Raw genomic sequence first — 17,173 nt, 5'->3', positions numbered from 1 at the left:
CTGTGAAGTAATTACAAATAAGAGTAATCCTATATATATATATATATATATATATATATATATATATATATATATATATATATATATCATTTTATATTTAGACATAGGGCATCATCATCACAAGTCAAACAACAGCAATCTTAGAATGATGGTTTCTGTTCATATCATTGAACAGTTCCTAAATGCCTGGTGTTGTACTAAACATCAACAAAATATCAATACCAAAATATTTTTTACATTATTACAAGAGACCTCTAGCTTAGTTAAAGCCTTTCAGACCATCAGACAGATTGTCTATGCTGTAATTTCATTACGTCTCTCCATCCAGGGAGAGAGATTCACGCTCAGTTTCTCTTCCTGAGGTTTCTTCCCCCATTAAAGGGGTCCAAATTGAAGGTCTGAGGACAGAGAGTGTCGTATGCTGTACAGATTGTAAAGCCCCTTGAGACAAATTTGTGATATTTGGTTATATAAATGAAATTGTCTTGAATTTACTTGGCTGGTTGTTTTTACAATTACCACTAGTCATCATTTTGAGTTTTGTCCTAATTGGATGCAAAACACCTAAGGTCACGGATTAAACACACAAATACTTAAAATTAAAATTGTACATACCTTACCCTTTCCCCTTGTGAAAAAAATGTTGCACTCCACAATCCTATTGGAAACATCATGGGTTAGTCAGTGCAGGAAACAACCTCAAATTAATTGAAAACTTTGTTGACACATATTACATTGTAGAGATACGAAGATATAAAAAAAATATATTAATTTAATCTTGTGTCAAAGATGCACAGAGTGCATGGAATACATACATTCATTCTTACATGACATTATATTTTATTTATTTACTAATTTCCAAAATGAGAAATACATCTAAATGGTATGATGCATAGTAGTAGACTACCTCACCACAAGCTTGAACTTCACTGGTCTCCCACCATACTGTCGAAGGCACCCACATGGACCCTTTATATTCAGTCTGGTGTGCTTACAAAGCAAAGGTTGAAGCAGACTTACATGCCAATTATGGTAAGGATGACAGCTGAGTCTTGACGCATTTTTTGCTGGTTCTATATTTGGGAGCAGCTTTTAAAGCATTCACATATACATTATATTATACATACAGATTATAATAGGAAATGGTGGTGTTGACACATTTTAAGATGATTACCTTTAAGATGTTTGATGATTGATAATTATTTGATTGATTGACATTCTTTAATTTGAGACTATGCTGTGAGATTTTAAATTCATATGATGAATTTAAAGTGTGTTATTTGACAGACAGCAAATGCATGAAAGGTAGATGTTTGGTAATTTCTTGACTACTAATAAACCTGCTTATGCTGAGGTGAGTAGAGATGACAAGATGAGATTAGTTTTCATATAGATTAGAGCAACAGTGGTTTTGGTACTTGTTTTGACATGATGTGATGTTGGGCTTAGTTTTCCAAGCTTTTGGCAACCTTTACTGAAAATGCAAGACAAAAGAGCAAAAAATGACTTTTTTACACTTGCCTCTTTTTAGTCATGTTAATTGGATTATTATGGCAATCTTTAGTGTGCATATGTAAACATACCCAGATATGACATACTATGTTTAATCACTAAGTAAGCAACATTGTTATTAAATGTAATTATATTTTTACAATTGCACATTTATTATTTATTTTCTGAACTAACTTAACATGATTTTACAGAAATGTCAATGTCCCCTGAAATGTAATTTCAATTCATTCAGGCTCTGAGATGTATTTTTAAAGGAGATTCAGTCCACATTATAGAATGATTAGGACTAAACGGTCAGAGTGAGCCAGTTGTCAGCTAACTTGGGGTGCTATGTAGAACATATGCTATCTTCTGTGAGCCACATGTGTTAGGGGCCCCTCTGTCAAGCTCCATCTTGTAATTTGAGTCGTTTTAAAAGTTGCTGTGTGAAGGTGAGAGAAGTGGACATATCATCAAAGTGGGAGGGTGGCCAAGCCTGCCCTAGATTGGTTGACTTTATATTAATTAAGCAAAAGAATGCTTTGACCAAAACGGAATATGGCTTTAAACATTAGGACACATACTGTACAGTAAGTGTTACCAGAAAATCTTACCATGCTTTGAGATTTGCCCTGGATGTCACACATTGTCTTTTAGTGGACTATTGATATGCAGATATAATTGATTAATTAATTAAAAATATGTTTGTCTGTTCTGTGAATGATCAAAATGTAATTTTCACGCAAATGTACAATTTACACAAGCTACTGTACTGCATGTTAGACGAGAGAGAAACAAAATAGTGAAATAGTTAGATCACATCAAGTGTAAGGTACTGTACAGTGAAAATACATTATGCATCTCTTCTAAGATTTCATTGAATAGGATGTTCACTAAATGTCTTATGTAATAAAATCTGACACACAAAGTTTCAAACAATTATTAAAATGTTTCAGGTATGGGCTCCTACAATGCTTCTTAGTCCTGTTTTTCATCAAATGTTTAAGATTATTCGATGTTCAGATGATGTTTGCCCACCAAGGCGGTTGCAGTGAGCACACAGCTGATTGATGTCTCACAGCAAAGCACTCCCCCTTCCAGAGTTTACCTCACTTGGTCAGATGTCAAAGCCATGCTATTTAGGCTACTTTGAAAGAAAACAAATTATCAAAGCTACTATTTTGTTTTCGTTATAATTTATGCTCACCAAACATGATGATTATGGAAATAATTACTGCATTCAAACAAGTGACCTTTAAATAACCCAGTCTTAACTGACAAAATTAGCTAATTAATTAAAATATGTGGTGGCTCCTAGTTGTTTCCCTCTAAGGGGCAAAAAACAAAAGAGATGTACTATCTGCTCATCTTGTACAACGCTCGGCCAGCGTTGAGAGCAAGCCCATGGACCAATCAGTTTTGTAATAATCTTGATGTTTGTTTGTTTTCACGGGTTTTTTTAATACCTCGCCTAACATTTTGTGTGCTGCATTGCGCCAACTCAATGTAATTAGATACATGTATATGTCAAAGTCCTGTGAAGGAAGAGAGTTCAGAAGACGCCTGGTGTTGTGGGGGCAGACATTTGAAGCACAAGGCAGTTGTTGAAGCTTCTGAAAAAAGCCAGTCTGCTGACGTGGAAACACTTTTACCATTCATGGTTTAACCTATTTATGTCCACAAAAAAAAAGACCATAAAAGGGACAGCTCACAGAAGGGCAGTATATATTAATATAGGTGGATAAAGTCAAACTGAATAGCGGCACAATTTGAGCCGTAACTCAAGTCAAGAGTCTCCTACACATCCTGTAGTGGATCCGGAGTGCATGGGGCTCTTCAGTGAAACAGTACAAGACATGTCAGATTGCCAGCCAATGCTTGGACATGTGTATGCCCGTTATATAATACGCATAGGTTTTTGCACCTAGCTGTAAGTAATTAATTGAATAGCCTACTTAACAGTTATACTTGTATATTTAAACACTGACAGTATAGTAAATTAAACATGATTCAAATGCAGGACTTAACTCACACACATCTCACACACACTCAGCTCATCATGTTCATCAATGAAGCCTGAATAAACTAAAGTCTATAATTTTAAAACGTTTAGAGTCATCAATGTTTTATTAGACTCAGTAGCAGTTTCCTTGCTGCCTGGGAGGTGGATGCAATTTTCGGTAGGCATAAGGGGTTAATGCATTATTTGGCAGAATTCATTGTTGCTTCCCGAGTGGATGCCAATGCATGGCAATATGGAATGCCGTTTCATTCAGTATTAAATAAATTAATGAATAAATTAATTAATTAATACATACATGAATGAATAAATAAATAAATAAATAAATATGCCGTTGAAATATAGTACATCATGAAATAAATGAGGCAATAAATACATAAATAATTAAATAAATGTAAATATTTATATATAAATGAATCAATTAGTTAAATAAATATAAAGGTTTTACTTTAACTTATTTCATGGTACTTTTATTTCATAAATCCACATTTATTTGTTTCCGTGGACTTTTATTTTCTAATGCCACATTTATTGATTTCCCGCTCTATTTATTTCCAGTTCTTATATGCAAATCAGGGGGCGTGGCTATCTCTCACATTTAGAACAGAGCCATGGGCAAAAAAAGGCTGGCGAAGTCAGAGTGCGGACATAATGGAATACATCGGTGGGCTCCGAGATAGCATGCTATCATTAGCAGATCAAATTTATCAACATGGTTTATCAGCAGATACTATTTTGGCACATATTGAAGAATTTTTGGAAATACTGATACTGATACTTGATTTTGCCCTGCAGCTCAGGCTGGAAACCATAGACAGTAAAATAAATGGACAATGTGACGCCGTTGTTTTCTACGGAGACCAATGAAGTATACTAGAAGCACTTTTCCGGTGATGGCTGAGCGTTACTGCGCAGCTGCAAACTGAGCTTCCCGATGTAGATGTGACGTGAGCAACCTGTCTGGAAGTTGTAAGTCTTCTGGTAGCTGTGCCAAGAGAAATCTCAATCATTCCGAATCTTGCAGAGACGGAGAGCGTAGGTATATGTAAGGAGATAACATAGGCACAGGCTAATTATTGCTAACTAAAATGCTAGTTAACATCAGTAATTAAACTTAAACAGCTAATGTGAGACGAAACTGCCTGCGAGCTTCTTCTGTACTGTACAGTAATTTGTCTACTATGCGACAGAAAGTCGCGTGGTTATGACACAGTCGTTAGCCTATTTTTACAAAAACGGCTGCTACGGAGCCATAATGTGAGATACAAGGTAATGGAGCCTTTTATACATTGTCGTGTTTCTTTAGAAATAAACAATGGACAAATAGAGTCTTTAAACGCTTCAGATATAAAGTTATTTGCTGTCAAAGTGGCGCCAAAATGAATGGCAGTCAATGGAATGCTAACAGGAGGTGATGGCTTATTAGCATCAAAATGGCTGCATGGGAGGTACGCTTTGTGGAGGCTTGCTTACCCCCTTGCTGGAAACCTGTACATTTATCTATCCTGCTTCTGTTACAATTTTGCGGGGACCAATCACAAACTGGCTTATCCACCTGGTGCGTTATTGGTGGGTTTAACAGGATGACGATAGAGAAGCGACCAAACAGCTTTTTCTTTACATTCAACATGGCGGCCACCGAAGCGCAGCAACCGATTGATGCCGCTACGTCACCCGGATGGTTGGTCTGATTGGTTGAAGGACTATCCAATTGCGTACAGAGTCATTTGAACTATGCCCGTTGATCACACCTCTTGTGCAGTAGAAAATACAGAGCAGACTCCCCAGACTAATGTTCAATCTTAAAAGATTGAGCTTGGTCTGATGATGGCCAGACTAGCGGATAAGTGCTCTTCAAGAAATATATATAGACAACGATGTTTTAAATTGTTTAAGACTGATTGACCACCGTGTTCGTGTGGAAGATGTCCAAGTCCAAGAAGTCAACGTTACCGCTGGTACTACAACACAGGTGCTGGACGCCCACTTCTGGATATTCCAGGTGACATGCTGGCTAACTTTCTGTTGTCCGGTCTATCATCCCGAGAAATCGTGGATCTGTTTGGTGTGTCATCCAGCACGATTCAGAAGAGATTGGCCGAAGACGGCCTTAGGTGAGTTAACTTACTTATTGAGCTAAAGAGTAGGCTATGGTGGGCAAAAACATGTATAATACAGGCCACATTTTATCCCCCCTTACACGCTGTGGTTGTAACCGTATATTTTATGAGTCGGGCTGTTATAGGGTGCTGCCGTGCTATCGCTAGCTATAGGTGGACAAATTCATTAACCCAGCTGCTGTTTTAATCACTGCGGGTTGACACAACATTAGCTGAGGCGTTGTTAAGTGAGCTAACTGCTCTAATTCACATTAAACTGAACATTTCCGTTGATGGTGAAGTGAGACAAAGTGAATTGGACTTCTTTGGGACTATTTATGTGGACGTTTCTGAAATGATTGTTTATTTTATATAACATCGTGTTTACATGTGTGTCAACTGCAGCGGCTGTGCAAGAAGGAAACAAGATGAATGAGGACAGAAACGTCCACATAAATAGTCCCAAAGAAGTCCCATTCACCTTGTCTCACATCACCATCAACGGAAATGTTCAGTTTAATGTGAATTAGAGCAGTCGATTGCCCGCTAGCTCACTTAACGACGTCTCAGCTAATGTTGTGTCAACCCGCAGTGATTAAAACAGCAGCTGGGTTAATGAATTTGTCCACCTATAGCTAGCGATAGCACGGCAGCACCCTATAACAGCCTGACTCATAAAATATACGGCTATTACCACAGCCCGTAAGGGGGGGTTAAATGCGGCCTGTATTATAAATGTTTTTGCCCACCATAGGAAAAACGAATAGGCTATCTATTCTTTAGCTCAATAAGTAAGTTAACTCACGGCGGGAATTTAAAACGTCGTTGTCTATGTATATTTCTTGAAGAGCAGTTATCTGCCTTAGTTTTTCCAAAAATTCTTCAATATGTGCCAAAATAATATCTGCTGATAAACCATGTTGTTCAATTTGATCTGCTAATGATAGCATGCTATCTCGGAGCCCACCGATGTCTTCCATTATGTCCGCACTCTCACTTCGCCAGCCGTTTTTTGGCTCTGTTCTGAATGTGAGAGATAGCCACGCCCCCTGATTTACATATAAGAACTGAACATAAATAAACCTTTTAATTTATTTAACCAATTAATTCATTTATATATGAATATTTACATTTATTTAATTATTTATGTATTTATTGCCTCGTTTATTTATTTCATGATGTATTTCAAAGGCATATTTATTTTTTTAATCATGTATTTATTCATTTATTTATTTAATATTGAATAAAACGGCATTCCATAATGGCAGGGATGCAAAACTCAGCACAACACCTGACGGACATTTCTTTTTTTAAAGATTTTTTTTGGCATGCAGCAAATGGACGAGCCTTTATGCATGGGGCGCACGCTCTACCAGGTGAGCTATCCAGGCGTCCCACCGATGGACACGTCTCCTAACGAACATAATCCCACAATTCTCATTGAAATAGGCTACTTTACTAGCTTTGTAGTTAATTAAACAGACACTAAACCTGTCCCCCCACCGCATCTTTTGGTCCCCTTTCATGACTGTCTTGGCGCAATTAACAGAATCGGAGTTGCTGCGTAAAAACGAAACCAAAACAATACCCTGCCCTTGGTTTCGTTTTAAAATAATAGAAACACTGGCTGAAGTGAGACGCAGTCTACGACAACAGTTGTTGGTGAGTGCTTATATTTATCACTTTTAGCCAATTTTTAAACGAATATGAACTGCACCGTTTAATGCAACATGTAGGCCTACCTGTGTCTGTGTCTGTACTGTATGCAGCAGATAAAAAAACTCGGAACACTGCGATGCTCGTTACCTTAAATGACCTCGGCTATACATTATTTCAGGACAGGCTGAGGATTTCAGGAATAAAAGCGCACTTTCTGACGTTATGTGTTTTTCCTGGGACAAGTCCTAACGGCCGTCCAAAACAGAAGTAATGAAGTATAGCTCGTGCGCATGAGTTATCCACATTTAAAAACAAACAAAATCAGCCTTTTTGTCACATGTCTGACATGAAAATAGGATATTGCTGATCGAAGTAAGCACAACTATCTCAGTTGTCTGTTTCTCATTAATAATTCACCGAATATACCCACATTTGAACTGAATTTACACAATGCGTCAATAGTAGCATATATCTCTCATCAACAACTATAGCACAAAGCACCAAGGAAATATTTACGGAAGATGATTAGGGCTATGTTATTTCAGTTCTGAGTTTAAACTTAGAATTCGTAAGTTTAAACTTAGAATTCTCTAAGTTAGTAGAACTTAGAATTCTCTAAGTTTAAACTTAATTTCTCTAAGTTTAAAGAGTTTAAAGTCATGATTCTGACTTTTTTTCCCTCAGAATTCTGACTTTAATCTTAGAATTCTGACTTAAAACTCAGAATTCTGAGTTTAAACTGAAATAAAATTTTCACGTTGCCCTAATCGTCTTCCATAAATATACAATATTGGAAAGTTGATGTACATTTTTAAACCAACCACATTCCGTGCGTGAAATGTTTTAGTGTTATAAATGAAAGCCAACATGTCCATTAAATTAAAGGTTAGGTTAAAGATCCATTAAGAAATTAGCAAGGTTAAATTAACAAAAGAGCAGCACTATTTCTAATTACTGCATATGAAAAGGCCTCTACTTCTCTGCATCCACTTTATAAACTGGCTTGATGATAATGATGTTGGTGGTCATTAGGACTATAGCCCTCTGAGGTGTAAAGGCTGTTTTACAGTTCTACGTAGAGCTTTCGCCGTAGCCTACGTAAATGGCCTGATGTTTATACTTGTGCGCTGGTGTGTGCGTCGAGCCAGCATGTGTTTGTGTGTGTGTGGGTGGAGTGTGTTAGAGCGAGGGAGAAGTGAGAGAGTGACGGTGATTAGCTTCGGAGCGAGTACCGACTCTAGAGTCATAGTGAGAGAAACAAAGTATCTCCCCTGTGTTTTCTGACCAATGTGGGAAATCCATTTGTTTATGGAGAAGGAGAACCAGGAAATGAGTCAGGGGAAATTGTTCATGTTTACTTGTTTCTTTATTAGCTGATTAGGGCTGGAACGATATGCTTTTGTCCCGATTCGATTCTTTCACGATACATGGGTGCCGATTTGATTTGAATTGCGATTTTCGTTAATTGCAGTTCGATAGTATTGAGTACTGCAATTTTCATTTGCTTCTTTAACAACAACACAAGTTAAATTATACACTTCTAGAGACAATATATTATGAGACATGTCTAAAAATGAATCCATAAACATGAAATATATCGGTGAATCATTGGTAAAAAATAAATAATAAATAAAATATTGATTCTGGGGAAAATAATCGATTTTAAAAATCGCCACGATAAATACGTGAATGGATTTTCTTCCCCCACCCCTACAGCTGATGGAGTCTGACCATGGATGAGGAGGCTGACCCTGACAACCTAAATGTGAACTCCGTCTTAGCTCAGGAATTCTCAGAACTGCTCCAAGTCCTAAGCAGTCAGTCACCCGCAATCCTTCTAAAGTTGTGCCAAATAATGCCCAGTGATGCTCGTCGGAACATCAACATGGACCCTAGTAGCTGTTCTGCAGCAGCAGTAACTGAACATATCAAAGTCATGTTGGAGTACTTCAGGGTGGCCAACCATGCAGATTGCTGCAACTTCCTTCAGAGCATGTGTATCTTATGTGAGGGCATCCCCATGCGCCTGGAGTCGAGGCTTATGTCAGTGGCTGGATATGCAAATAGTGAGTATGAAATAATGCTATGAATGTTGACATGAGATGATAATCTTATTTATATTTTAAACTGATTGATAATATCTTTCAATGTGAGAATAATGAGATGCTTTATTGTCATTGCATGTTAAACACAATGACAGCAATGACAGCATCTATTTATCTTAGCAGCATATATAAATAAGTATAAATTGTAATCTACATATACATATACAATATATATCTTACCTTACATACATTGAAAATATATTAAGTAGCCTGTATTTAAATTACAGAGTGCCATTTTAATATTTACAGACAGAATCATTCATGCTTGCAGCTCTGTGAACGTGTCTAGGCGTATAATGTTTAATAGCTCAACATTTTAGTTTACACTCACTTAACAAAAAGTACAGATACATATGTGCTTACGGGACAAGAACAACCGTTTCCTGGGGGAAAGTCTTGTGTTTTAACCTTAACGTGTTCTGGGACACGAACTCCACTCCCACGCTTGAAAGTCTTGTGTTTTGTGACCCATCCACTAGGCTGCCTCACTTCCACAGTTGCACTTGGGGCCTGGTTGATGCAGATGTAGATGTTTACGGTTGACAGCCCAGTGCAACTACTGTACATGGCGTAAAATTATACGCCAAAAGCCACAAAAAAGCATTGTGTCACCAAGCAAAATGACTTAACAGATTGGCGTGTATAAATATACAGCATTCCGTAAGAACAGACTGCTCAGTGTATTAAGGACAGTCAGTTCAAGACAGAAATTTATATAAAATATAATACATTTAATATGTATGTGTATTAAATGGTAATTTATCAAAGATTACAGGGCAGGAAATGAATGGGGGCTGCATTTCGTGCATTTGTGGGTTAAAACGAAAGTGTGTTATGGAAAGCACCTTTGCATTGCACCATTGTGTAATTAAGTAATTCATCAGTGCTGCAGTTAAGCAGAGTCTTTATTTCACAATAAACAAAAAAGAGCCTGATCAGAATAAAATGTATGTGTAACCAATTTGAACAGAACTATTTTGCCTATTCTGTTTACTTTTGCTTTTGGAATATATAATCCACTGTATCTTGTATGTGCGGTCGCTCATTTGAGTTGAATAAGGTGATCTCAATGATTTAAAAAGGCAAGGCAAGGCAAGGCAGCTTTATTTGTATAGCACATTTCAGCAACAGGGCAATTCAAAGTGCTTTACATGAAAACAGATTAAAAAATTTAAAACAGATAAAATACAAGAATAAAAGTTACAGTGCAGTATAAAAAGGCAACTTTTTCCATTGTAAATTGTATGCTACCTGTTTCCCCACTACACACTTGACTTTGTTCCGCTGTTATGTATTTGCATATTGAGCACACTCAAAGCAGCTCTCAAAATGAAAGGCTCACTGGCTCACCTGGAAGATTGAAATACACAAATGAAAAACAATGTAATGCAAGTGAACCAGTGGTCTGTTTTTTAGGTGAAAGGTGTTTTTTTTAACTAAGGATTTCATTATCTTTATTTGGTTTATAGTAAAGCACCCAACCCGAGTAAAAATAGCCTTATTGACAAACTGAAGTGGAAAAGTGAAAGTAAAAGGCAGCTGTAGGCAATGCAGCAACGGTCAACATATCATCAGTAAATCTTATGACTTTTGTTTCACTTTGGGAAACCCCGGCATTTCCTTTGATTCTTTTTTTTTCCATCTCTAGATTATTTAGAAAGAAACTTAAAGTCAAAGCCTAAAAATAGTATGTAACATATACAAAATTAGCATTATTCTTTTGGATTTCTATGGATTATTCTTTTGGATATTTCCTAGTACTAGTGTATTTTTGTATGTACTTTATGGTTTGTATGTGTTTTTCTATACTTTAGATGTTTCCGAAAATTCCAGTCCCTGTGGAACGGATGGGAAGTCATCATCGGCGCCTTCAGAGCAGCAGCTCATCAAACGGCCACGGATTGGTAGAACATATACATAATGCTTCAACCTTGTTACATTGCAGCTACTGTATAAACTAACCTAGCAAATGGCCATTTACTGGTTAAAGTCAATGAATTTATTAAGAGAACTGCATACAGTGTGGCAGATTCCGCATTAGTTGCTTTCCGACCGGATAGTATTTGTACTTTTTAGAGGAAAAGTACACTTCTAAGCAGTTCTAAGAACTACTCTCCCCCAAAATCTTTTTTTCCGTTTGCATTCCCACTGGCCAAGTGGCCATAGGGACTGGTAGGAGGGGTAAGGGAGTGACGCAAGCACGGCAACGGTCTTTATAGCATCGTCACTAGACCTTAGCGCCACATACAACAACAACAAATGATGCTAATACTTGTGCACTTTTCCTATATTAAATGCACGTATATTCTCGTAGTAATTCACATAATGTTTTGTTCAACGCAGACGGGGCTTTATTATACTCGGAACAGACCCCGCCTCTGCCTGCAGCGCTGTGGACGTGTGTGTGTGTGTGTGTGTGTGAGACTGACTGTGTATGATGGTCGGCGAGCCGCAGGACACGCTTGTGGAGTTTAACTCAGAAAAGACAGTTAACCACAGGTTCCCGTTAATCTTATGATGGACATGTGTTGTGATATTTAAACAAACGAACCGTCAACGGCGAAATAAAAGCCTCTGATTTACGAGAGCGGTCTGAGAGACCTCCAGCTTACAGCGAGGTGTCTGAGCATGACTGGCCGAGCGACGAGCTAGAGGCCGGGGCAGGTGCTTGCTGGCTGTCGCCTTACTTCATGGAGCTCCTCAACTCCGAAAACTTTGAAGCAAATTGTCAATTCAGCATCAATTTTCGCAAGACTGCCTATATTCGAAATCTAAACAGTTAATTTCTCGCCTAAAACGTTGTCAGAAGTGAATTTAATGATGAATAAGATGGTGAAAATTGTTAAAAATGTCCCGTTGTTGGTTGTTGCTCTGTCTGCAAGTTCCGAGTTGGCAGTGGGCGTGACTTATAAGTTCGACCAATCAAGTACACCTAGGAAAAGGGAAAAGGGAAAAGACCCTGCTCTGAAGTAGGAGCTAAAAAAGTACGCTACTGAGGCCAGAGGAACTTAAAAATCCCCAAATTTTTTCCTGTCGGAACACGACGAAAAAAGTGTTCTAGGAACTTTTGGTTCTAAGAACTGCAAAAATCCCTCCGGTCGGAAAGCCCCTATTGCTTCCAATAGGTCCTACTGCCAATTGCAAAATGGCAATGGTAACCCTTTATAATAAGGGTACATGAATTCTCATGAATTCATGCATGAAAAAGCATGAATTCATTCATGTAGTACTTCATGAACTATCAGGAATGTACACGGATTAATAGTATCTCATGCATGACTTAATGCAGGAACAATATGTTAATTAATGCATCAATTAAGGTATTTCAATCATCATGATTTCTGATTTAATAATGATGTTTATGTGTTCTTCATTGGTATATCGGTAGTTAAATTGACCTGAAAAACCTGAAGTGAAATGTTGTAATCACGATTAACTAAACATTACTTCCTCATTACTACATCATGTTTGTGGCCCTTCCAATAAAGTGCTGACCTGGTCCATCTTTAACATTGATAAATACGATTTGTGACCCCTCAAATAAAGTCAGCCCTTCTGTCTATTTAGACATCATATTTTTTGAAAAATTACAAATACAAATGAAATCATAATTTTGTACTTCATCAAGACATTTCAGTTGTACAGACACTTAAAAGTTAGTAAAAAGTCAAATTCATAAATATCTTACTTGGGTGAGCATTGTTCTCAGGCATTACTGTTTAGGTGCCTTATGTTATTATGTGAATAAAGCAACTATAAAAATGTATCTACAGTATCTGTATTACGTGTAAATTTAGTGAGTTCAGTATCATTTTGCCAACCCACTCCTTTATATCCTAATACATTTAGTTTTATGCCACCATTATTCATATCCTTTTTATCAATGTTAAAGATGGACCAGGTCAGCACTGTTTTTGAAGGGACACAAACATGATGAAGTAATGAATAAATAATGCTTAGTTAATGATGATTACAACACTACAATTCAGGGTTTTTAGCCTGTCACTTAGATTTACCAATGAAGAAGACATAAACATTATTAAATCAGAAATCATGACGATTGAAATGCCTTAATTGATGCATTAATTAAGAATACGTTCCTGCATTAAGTCATGCATAAGATCCTATTAATCCTTGTACACTACTGATTGTTCATGGAGTACTACATGAATGAATCCATGCTTTTTTCATTAAGTCATGCACAAACTCATGATAATTCATGTACTTATTATAATGTGTTACAAAACATCTTCGACATGCAAAAAAGCATTTCCCCCAAATACAGTGTCCTTCAACTGTGGCTGTAAAACAGCAATCATGACATAAAAAAACATTAGTTTATTTTTGTAATACAAATTTTTTACTTTTAAAGATTTAATATTTGTAAAAACATTTTCAGAGAAAATCCCTTTTTCTGTGTTTGACATTTCAATGTAAAGTATATGGGGTGTGCTGGCAGGTCCAGAGAACGAGACACTAAATCATTAATGTCATGAGTTACATGGAAGAAATCAGGAATAATAAAGAAAAACAGCAACTCTCAGACTGAGTTCCATCTTAAAACATTGTATCCAGTTCTCATAATACATTCGATCTAAAGTCTCATTTAGGTTCATCTTTGCACATGCACATTTCGTACTCTGAAACATACTGTCCTTGATGCCCAGGCGTAAAATACTTGCTCTTCTTGGACATAGTTATTAGTAAGTGCTGCTTGCTACCGACATCAAGACTAACCATAAATCTCATAGTAAAATCCAAAAGTGAAAGGAATGAGATGTTTCCATTTTAGGACACTACAGAGTAGGTCTAGACCACACTATAATTTAGAGAGACCCAACATTTTCTTCCAAGAGCATCCATTTTGTGCAGTAGGTATCATATTAACTTAACTAGTTAATTAACCAACCATGTTCAGATGTGATGAACCAAAACCAGCTACTTGAATGACCAAGAGCCAACTGCCTCTGCATGAACTGTAAATGTCCAGCACCTGATTTAGTGTATTTGTAGTTAAGGAGTGTTTTGGATTCCATGAGTCATTTTATTTGACAGACACACAGACCTTTTCGAACCAAATAATCCGGTTCTTGTACTGTGACTTTTCTAAATGTTGTATCTTGAAAGCGTAACTCTCGCCAAAATGCAACCTAGGATCTTTTTGTGAATGTATCTGAGTCAAACTTTCATTTAAAAGCATATTTAGGATGGAATCGCCACTTTTAAGATTTACCGTATTTTCGTTTTTTGGTCAAATGGCCTTTTGAATGGGAGTGCTAGGGGCACTTTTATGCTAGCCTCAAAATAGCTAAGCTATTTTTAAAACACTAAGAAGGCTCGACACAACATGAAACTTTGCTCGAAGTATCACCAGGTCTCTACACATGAACTGCAGCATTGGGAACATTGTTTGTGTTCACAGAGTTTACTAAAAAGAAAGGTTTTGAACAACTCTTAAACTTTTAAACGAAAGTTTGACTCTGGTACATTCACAAAAAGACCCTAGGTTGCATTTTGGCGAGAGTTACGCTTGAATGTTTAGTGTTCTAAAATAAATGTGTGTGTGTGTGTGTGTGTGTGTTTACATATGGGCAGAAAATTGTCTGTTGAAACTGCAATTAAATATTTAAAAAAATAAGGAACCTTCTGGCCCTGTGGGATGCTGCCCACAAATACTGCCCTCTACAAATAATGTGTTTTATAATGTATTCTACCCACAGATCACTGGGAGCAGTACATTGCCGCAGTGATGCGTTTACTGCAGAGGAGGTGGGAGCGACTCAGTGAGCGCCTGGTGAGGGAGGTCCAGCCTGAGAATGTGTGGGTCAGACTAAGAACAGCGAACAGAGGCAGGGACAGACCTGATCAAACCCCTGGATCAGCAGACAAAGGGGGCAGAACACCAGGTTAGCATGACTTCCTTTTCCTCTCATTGTACATCAGGAATCTGCTGAATTTACTTGAAAATCTAATATTCAAGTGGTAGCACTTCAAATTACGGCCCGGTAATAAGATGGTAATAGTGGGTTAACAGTGTGATAATAAAGAGGTAATGTATAGGTAATAATATGTAATTACCAAAGTAATAACTGGGTAATACATCACATTAATAAGATGTAATACTGGGTTAATAAGGTGATAAGAAGGTAACAGATGTAATAACATGTAATTACCAATGTAATAAGTAGGAAAGGGTTCGATAATATGTATGTCTGGGTAATGGTAATATAGTTATATTAATATTGTAATAACATGGTAATAATGGGGTAATATATGTTGATGTTTTCACAGTATTATAGGCTACTATCAGCGTAATACCTTCCAAATTAGATAAAACTTCTTGGAATTTAAAATTGGTAATTACCATATTATAATGCTGAAATTCATCCACCCTTTATGTTCCAAATATTTCGCTTTTGTTTCAAGGTAATTCTTTACAAATTATGTGTTTAATCTTGTGACTTCTTAACTGGAAACACATCTGGTAGTTTCTGTGTAACAACCATGAATCAGTGCTGCAAAATGCAAAACTGCCTGTTTCTATTGTATTACATGGTAATATTAGAATAACAGAGGTGTAGAGATGACCTGGAAATGCTTCTGGTAGTTTCTGTGTAATTTCCATGACTCAGTGCTGCAAAATGCAAAACTGCCAGTTTCTATTGTATTAGGGACTGTTCGTTATTTATTCCCTATTCAGGAAGAAGATTTTAGTAAATGTTCCATTTAATGATCCAGGCAGCACATTCTCGTCTCCCTCCTTCATTTTACAGTTGAATGGTGGCTAGAACGGCTCCGGATCAAAGTTCAATATGTAATGGATTAATCTGCGTTATTTTTTTAACGCGTTATTTTTTCTCAGATTAATTAATCGAAATTAACGCGTTATTTTGACAGCCCTACAGATAACCATTATTTGTTTACAGCCATGACATATGTGACTAAACCTCCTTAGGCATCACACTCCTCTGTTATGGTGTGGTGGCCATTTCAGTAGATTTACTCACTAACATTGTTGTGGAAACACAATAAGCATGGAAACTAAATGCACACTTCCTGCATTACTGCATTACTTCAAATACTAAGTTACTCATCTAGTAAACTAGTATTCACATGAAATAAAACAATAAAACATTGAGACCATTCAGCAAAGCACACTGGGTAATTCAACACTGGTTGCTATGGACTCGTCACTAGGCTTCCTCAGTCATTGTATATTTTAGCATAGGTAAAGCTGCCAAAGCTGAACATTATCCAAAACTCCATTTCTCAGACGAGCGTCAATTTGGGAGCTTGCATGCTACCACTCCTTCCTTCTCAAATGCCTTGAAAAGGCTGTCGTTTATATATATATATATATATATATATAATATCACCGGGTCCGAAAGGATATTTGAGTCTGGTATGGCTGCAGCCTGGAGACCTCCCGTCTCATGCCCTCCTGGCTTGGTATTTGACTTTTCAAAATAAAAGCTTGCGTCTGATCCGTTATGTTTTCGTATGGTGTTTTGGATGTTTTTGAACTAAACAGTACGGCAATCATGCTAATGAATACAATTATTTTTTCATCAGATGTCTTAGTTACAACACGATGGAGCTAGCAAAGCAGTTTTGTGTTTATATGTGCGAGCGGGATTTATTCAGTTTGGGAAATCCCACAGTCTCTAAAGCTACAGTTCAAATTGTCTGGCTGACTAAACAGGGAGGGACCCATCTGCTAGCGATAGGGGCCGAGACTGAGAGAGCTACATGGAGCTACATAGATAAATATGCACCAAACAAGCCACTTTGAAATGTTG

At 37.2% G+C, this 17,173-nt stretch overlaps 1 protein-coding gene across 2 annotated transcripts in view; it reads left to right on the top strand.

Annotated features, from left to right (window-relative positions):
* The first annotated feature begins 7,099 nt into the window (after window positions 1-7,099).
* The window catches only part of nlrc5 (NLR family, CARD domain containing 5), a 51,113-nt gene continuing 41,039 nt past the window's right edge, over window positions 7,100-17,173 (top strand). For both annotated transcript variants that reach the window (XM_031294832.2, XM_031294831.2), the window contains exons 1-4: window positions 7,100-7,272; window positions 8,986-9,335; window positions 11,189-11,278; window positions 15,095-15,280. In XM_031294832.2, coding sequence (XP_031150692.1) covers window positions 9,002-9,335; window positions 11,189-11,278; window positions 15,095-15,280 — 610 coding nt within the window. In that variant the 5' untranslated portion in view covers window positions 7,100-7,272; window positions 8,986-9,001. The remainder of the gene's footprint in view (window positions 7,273-8,985; window positions 9,336-11,188; window positions 11,279-15,094; window positions 15,281-17,173) is intronic.

The sequence above is a fragment of the Sander lucioperca genome, chromosome 7, assembly GCF_008315115.2.
Source record: "Sander lucioperca isolate FBNREF2018 chromosome 7, SLUC_FBN_1.2, whole genome shotgun sequence".
NCBI classification, from domain to species: Eukaryota; Metazoa; Chordata; class Actinopteri; order Perciformes; family Percidae; genus Sander; species Sander lucioperca.
Note: the sequence above shows the minus strand (reverse complement) of the source record. Positions and strands in the feature narration are given on the sequence as shown.